General features: G+C 50.4%; 1 protein-coding gene across 1 annotated transcript in view; it reads right to left on the minus strand.

Annotated features, from left to right (window-relative positions):
• The window catches only part of TTLL8 (tubulin tyrosine ligase like 8), a 35,960-nt gene extending 30,434 nt beyond the window's left edge, over positions 1-5,526 (minus strand). The window contains exons 1-2 of the mRNA XM_042247908.2: positions 5,355-5,526; positions 1,229-1,320 (exon numbers count right to left, since the gene is read on the minus strand). Coding sequence (XP_042103842.1) covers positions 1,229-1,320; positions 5,355-5,427 — 165 coding nt within the window. The 5' untranslated portion in view covers positions 5,428-5,526. The remainder of the gene's footprint in view (positions 1-1,228; positions 1,321-5,354) is intronic.
• Positions 5,527-6,481: the final 955 nt, after the last annotated feature.

The following is a 6,481-nucleotide window of genomic DNA, read 5'->3' on the forward strand; positions in this document are numbered from 1 at the left end:
TTTTAATAATCTACCAGTCTAGAAATTAAGAACCACACTTTTAAGTAACCCACTATCAATGAAAATAGTCCAAACTGTTAAATACTTTGAACTCTATCTCATCAAAAATACCACAAAATGAAATCTACTGAAATGCAACTAAAGCAGTACTTAGAGGGATATTTGCAGCCCTAAACGTTTATATGTTTTAAGGTCTCAAAAGAAAATCTGAAGTTAAAGCTAAAGGTTAAATTCTACTTATAGGAAACCCCAGTAAGGACAGTGATAGGAAGCACGGAAAGTTCATCCGTGGCTGCCAGGATCTGGGAATAACTAGGGCAAGCGGCGGCTTCCGAGCGGGCGGACGTGCTCCGTGGCGGCCGCGCTGGCCATGCGGGCCACGTGTGCCTCCTGCTCTGTGCTTCTCTCCAGGCGCATCCTGCCCATCGCGGCCCCAGCTGCGCACTTGCGGCCGGTGCACTGTCACATGCGCTGTGCTCCGGAAGGACATCAAGGGTCGAGCGCGCCTCCACATGTCACCGTCTGCTGGATCCCTCGTGCTTCCCCACCGTCCTGGCCTGAGCGCGGCGAGCGCACGAGAAAGAAGAGAATCCCGTTCTCAGAGTGGAAGCTGTGGAACCATCTGAAGAACGCTTGCCCTTCCTTCAGCTCAGTTCCGTTCAGTCGCTCAGTCGTGCCCGACTCTTCGCGACCCCATGAGTCGCAGCACGCCAGGCCTCCCTGTCCAGCACCACCTCCAGGAGTTCACTATTCCCCCCAAATGCTCCCATTCTGACGAAAGGTGGGCCTCTCCCTTGGGGACGTGGGTGGGTGTCCCCAGGGCCCATACGAGCACCAGAGCTCCTCTCACACACAAGCGCTCTCGCCACGTCACTTGGGGGCCTGGGCCGAGCGTGGGATGGTTTGTGCATCACTGCGAGTCTGTCCCTTGTCTGAGACGTGTGTCCACAGCTGCAGTCACATGAGGGGGACACCATGGCCACGCGGTTGCACGAGAGATTTCTACCGTGTACGTGTCTACGCTTTTTGCATTTTAAAAGTATCACTTAGTTCAAAAGTAAGGGTGTAATATAAAGGAACTCTGGCACAAGCCTCACGCTGGGGCCCGGACTAGGGGCGTACCTCAGCCGCAGGGCACGCCACGGGCTACGGACTCGCGCTACAAACTCCAAAATGAATCCCATTCTTAAAAAGATTCCGTCCCCACTGAGCCCCAGAGAGTATTTACCTTGATTGCCTTGTCTGTTAGTTGTTTTGCTATTTTGAATCTGTCTAATCTGGGGGAAGAAACCAAGTCTTGGGAAACTCCTTGTTTTAATTCTGTAAAAGAAAAACACATGTGAAGGCAAAGGCAAGACCAAACCAGTTACATTCAGACTCAGGAGACACCAGTCTGATCCCTGTGTTCAGCCCCCCGTGGCACTCAGCCGGCCCTCAGAGACATTTCATAAACTTCCAAACGTACGTACTTACTAAAAAGGCTTCAAATATATGAAAACACAAGTGGACAGAGATTTTTTTTAAAAAGACATAGAAAATTCAAATTCATATTGAGATACTTCAGTGAACCATTTGTCTCAGTAAAGGAAGGGCTGCCCAGGTGGCGCTAGTAGTAAAAAACCCGCCTGCCAATGGCTTAAAGCTCAACATTCAGAAAATGAAGATCATGGCAACTGGTCCCATCACTCCATGGGAAATAGATGGAGAAACAGTGGAAACAGTGTCAGACTTTACTCTTTTGGGCTCCAAAATCACTGCAGATGGTGACTGCAGCCATGAAATTAAAAGACACTTACTCCTTGGAAGAAAAGTGATGACCAACCTAGATAGTATATTCAAAAGCAGAGACATTACTTTGCCGACTAAGGTCCGTCTAGTCAAGGCTCTGGTTTTTCCAGTGGTCATGTATGGATGTGAGAGTTGGACTGTGAAGAAGGCTGAGCGCCAAAGAACTGATGCTTTTGAACTGTGGTGTTGGAGAAGACTCTTGAGAGTCCCTTGGACTGCAAGGAGATCCAACCAGTCCATTCTGAAGGAGATCAGGCCTGGGTGTTCTTTGGAAGGAATGATGCTAAAGCTGAAGCTCCAGTACTTTGGACACCTCATGCGAAGAGCTGACTCATTGGAAAAGACTCTGATTTTGGGAGCGATTGGGGGCAGGAGGAGAAAGGGATGACCGAGGATGAGATGGCTGGATGGCATCATGGACTCGATGGACGTGAGTCTGAGTGAACTCTGGGAGATGGTGATGGACAGGGAGGCCTGGCGTGCTGCGCTTCATGGGGTCGCAGAGAGTCGGACACGACTGAGCGACTGAACTGACTGAACTGAAGGCAGCAGACGTGAGACAGGAGTCCGAGCCCTGGGTCAGGAGGATCTGCTGGAAGAAGGCATGGCAACCCAGGCCAGCATTCTTGCCTGGAGGATCGCGTGGACAGAGGAGCCTGGTGAGCTACAGTTCACAGAGCTGCAAAGAGTCAGACAGGACTGAAGTGACTTAGCACACGCTCAGAAAAGGAAAGCATAAACAAAGAATCATTAAAATATAGCAGATTTGAATCAATCAGCCGTAAATGACACCCAGAAATCAAATCCATGGCTGAGGACACATTGTCTCTTCACACACCTCTTCCAACACAGATCACATACTGGGCCACAGGGCCTCCGCAAACTTCAGTGGATCAAAATGATACAGATTAAATTCTTTACCACTGAAGGAAACTAGAAATTAATGACAAAATGGTAACTAGAAATTTTCCTAAATGTTCAAAAATTCAGTTCAGTTCAGTCGCTCAGTCATGTCTGACTCTGCGACCCCACCGTCCACAGCCTGCCAGGCCTTCCTGTCCATCTCCACCTCCCGCAGTTTACTCAAACTCATGTCCATTGAGTCGGTGATGCTATCCAGCCATCTCATCCTCTGTCGTCCCCTTCTCCTCCTGCCTTCAATCTTTCCCAGCATCAGGGTCTCTTCCAATGAGTTGGCTCTTCGCATCAGGTGGCCAAAGTATTGGAGTTTCAGCTTCAGCATCAGTCCATCCAGTGAATGTTCAGGACTGATTTCCTTTCGGATGAACTGGTTGTATCTCCTTTCAGTCCAAGGGACTCTCAAGGGCCTTCTCCAACACCACAGTTCAAAAGCATCAATGCTTCGGAGCTCAGCTTTCTTTATAGTCCAACTCTCACATCCATACATGACCACAGGAAAAACCATAGCTTTGACTAGATGGACCTTTGTCGGCAAAGTAATGTCTCTGCTCTTTAATATGCTGTCTATGTCGGTCATAGCTTTTCTTCCAAGGAGTAAGCGTCTTTTAATTTCATGGCTGCAGTCACCATCTGCAGTGATCATGGAGCCCCCCAAAATAAGCAGCACACTTTAAAAATAAAGCATGGCTCAAAGGAGAAATCAAGTAGAAATGATGAGGACTGTACAGTAATGAAAATATGGCCCACCAAAGCATTAGAATATAAAGAAAATTATGATTAGAGTTCTAAGAATACAAAGGTTGCTAATATTTGAAAATCCATAACATAATCCATTGATAAGTAAATAAAAATATGCAGAAGAAAACATGATTAAATGTAACAACTGTTCAGTTTAAAACTCTCAGTAAACCAGGAATAAAAGGGAACTTCCTTTCAAACTTACAGCAGCAAGAATGTATGGGTGTTTAATTCATAATTTTTGTGAATGACAACTTAGAACATACTACTTGTACACTTTAAAGGGAAAATATTAACCGATGGGGCTTAGAGGAAGGTATCCTGGTGAACCTGGATCCATTTAGGACTTCTGTTATAGAAATATAAATTCAGTTCTAAAATGAAAATTAGTATTTTTAATAAATTTGCCAAAGAAAATCTGACAGCTAAAGAAATATGGAAAAGTAAATCCTGGCTTTTTGTTTTGCTTTTAAAAAAACTCATAGCAACATCATACTTCATGGTGAAACACTGAGCACTTTCCTCTGGAGTTCAGAAACAAAAAAAGATGTCCACTATATCACATCTGCTCAACGTTATGCTCAAAGCGCTAGCCCATGCAGTAGTGCAAGAAAAGGAAATAAGAGGCATAAAGACTGAAAAGGTCTGCAGGTGACGACTGTGTATGTTAACACATTTAATTGTTAGAATTAGTAAGTATATTTACTAAGGTCACCAACCACCAAGGCAGGAAAATGAACTCAACTGTATCTGTATAACTATCATGTCATGGGAAATAGATGGGGAAACAGTGGAAACAGTGTCAGACTTTATTTTTTTGGGCTCCAAAATCACTGCAGATGGTGACTGCAGCCATGAAATTAAAAGACGCTTACTCCTTGGAAGGAAAGTTATGACCAACCTAGATAGCATATTCAAAAGCAGAGACATTACTTTGCCGACTAACGTCCATCTAGTCAAGGCTATGGTTTTTCCTGTGGTCATGTATGGATGTGAGAGTTGGACTGTGAAGAAGACTGAGCACCAAAGAATTGATGCTTTTGAACCGTGGTGTCGGAGAAGACTCTTGAGAGTCCCTTGGACTGCAAGGAGATCCAACCGGTCCACTGTAAAGGAGATCAGTCCTGGGTGTTCTTTAGAAAGACTAATGGTAAAGCTGAAACTCCAATACTTTGGCCACCTCATGCGAAGAGTTGACTCATTGGAAAAGACACTGATGTTGGGAGGGATTGGGGGAAGGAGGGGAAGGGGATGACAGAGGATGAGATGGCTGGATGGCATCACCAACTCGATGGACGTGAGTTTGAGTGAACTCCAGGAGCTGGTGATAGACAGGGAGGCCTGGCGTGCTGCAATTCATGGGGTCGCAAAGAGTCAGACAGGACTGAGCGACTGAACTGAACTGACAGACAATTAGAAAATGGAACTCAAAAATGCCATCCACAGTAGTGTTAAGCATGGACTATCTGGGAGTGATTCTAACAAAGAGGTGGTACATACTTGTAACTAAAAGTGGGAACCTTGCCGACAAAATTGAAAGAGTTGATGTTCATGATCAGGACACTGAATACTAAGATATTAATTCTCTTCCCATCTATATATCGGTGGAATCACACAGCAGGACTTGTGTGTGTGTGTGTGTGTGTGTGTGTGTGTGTGTGTGTGTGTGTGTGTGTGTTGGGGGAGGGGTAAATTAATAATTGATTCTAAAAATGCAAAAGTCCAAGAAACCCTGAACACATCTTGAAGGAAAAAAAAGAGAAATAGTGACTTATGAAGTTACTGGAATTAAAGCAGGTGGTTTGATGTTAGGATAGGCAGATAGATCAACAGGACAGATGGAGGCATCCAGAGCCTGAACTTGACAGTCACTTTCAGGAAGGCGAGGGGCCCAGTACAATACTGACTAGATTCTGCTCTTCGCTCCCCTTCCAACGACGTGGGCTCGGATGGCAGCCTGTTCGGTTCACCTGGCTCCATCCCTGCTTCAACCTTGGCCTCCGGCACCTCGTCCTTGCTCCCTTCCCCCACCTGGGCCCCTGCAAAGGGGTATAAGGATGGAAGGAGGGAGCATAGACTGGGTGGAGGGGGGCAGGAAGGGGAGGTGTGAGCAGGCCCGGGAGTCTGGGGTGGAGGAGGGATTCTGGGGTTGGGTGGGCAGGGCTGGGGTTGGGGAACAGGGCTGAGGTGGAGGGAGAAGTCTGGGATTGGGGGGCTCTGGGGTTGGGGGTCCTGGGGTTGGGAGGGTCTGGGTTTCAGGGGCAGGGCTGGGATGGAGGGGGAGTCTGGAGGGGTGTCTGGGGTTGAAGGGCAGGGCTGCGGTGGAGGGGGAAGTCTGGGGTTGGGGAGTCTGGTGTTGGGGGGAGTCTGGGGGTTGGGGGGCAGGATTGGGATGGGGAGACGCAGGTCTGGGCCCCCAAGGGCGGGGTTCAGAGGTGGAGGGCTGGGCGGGCCTGGAGTTCTAAAGGAAGGGTAGGTCTGGGGCTCCACGGGAGTGGTCTGGAATCCCGGGGGCGGGGGCGGGTAGGGCAGACGGCGGGCCCAGGCCTAGGGTTCGGAGGGAGGCGGGCTCACTGCTCACCCGGGCCTGTCTGCGTGCCCCCGGCCCCCGTCGCGCTGTCTCGCGTCCTGCGGTTGCCCCGGGCGACGGACCCCAGCGGCGCGGCGCATTGTGCAGCCCGGGGGCGCCAGCGGCGGAGCCGCGCAGGCGGGGCGCCGCTGCCCGCGCGGGGCGTGGGGCTTCGCGGACGCCGGGGCGGCGGGGTGCGGCGGGGGCGGCGGCGGGGGCGGCTCCTGGCGCGGCCCCGGGCGCGGCCCCGAGCGCGGCGGCGCGCGGTGGGCGTCGGGGGCGTGGGGTCCCGCAGGCCACGGTTGAGGGCACCTAAGCGGCGCTCCGGGCGGGGGCTGCAGTCTGAGACGCGGCCGCGGCCGGCGTGGGGACCGGGGCGCGGGGCACGGAGCATGGTGTCCGCGGGGAGGAGGGCCCACGAGTGGCATGCGCCCAGCCCGGGGTCACGCAATCCCACCTCGCGCG

Source organism: Ovis aries, chromosome 3, assembly GCF_016772045.2.
Source record: "Ovis aries strain OAR_USU_Benz2616 breed Rambouillet chromosome 3, ARS-UI_Ramb_v3.0, whole genome shotgun sequence".
NCBI lineage: Eukaryota > Metazoa > Chordata > Mammalia > Artiodactyla > Bovidae > Ovis > Ovis aries.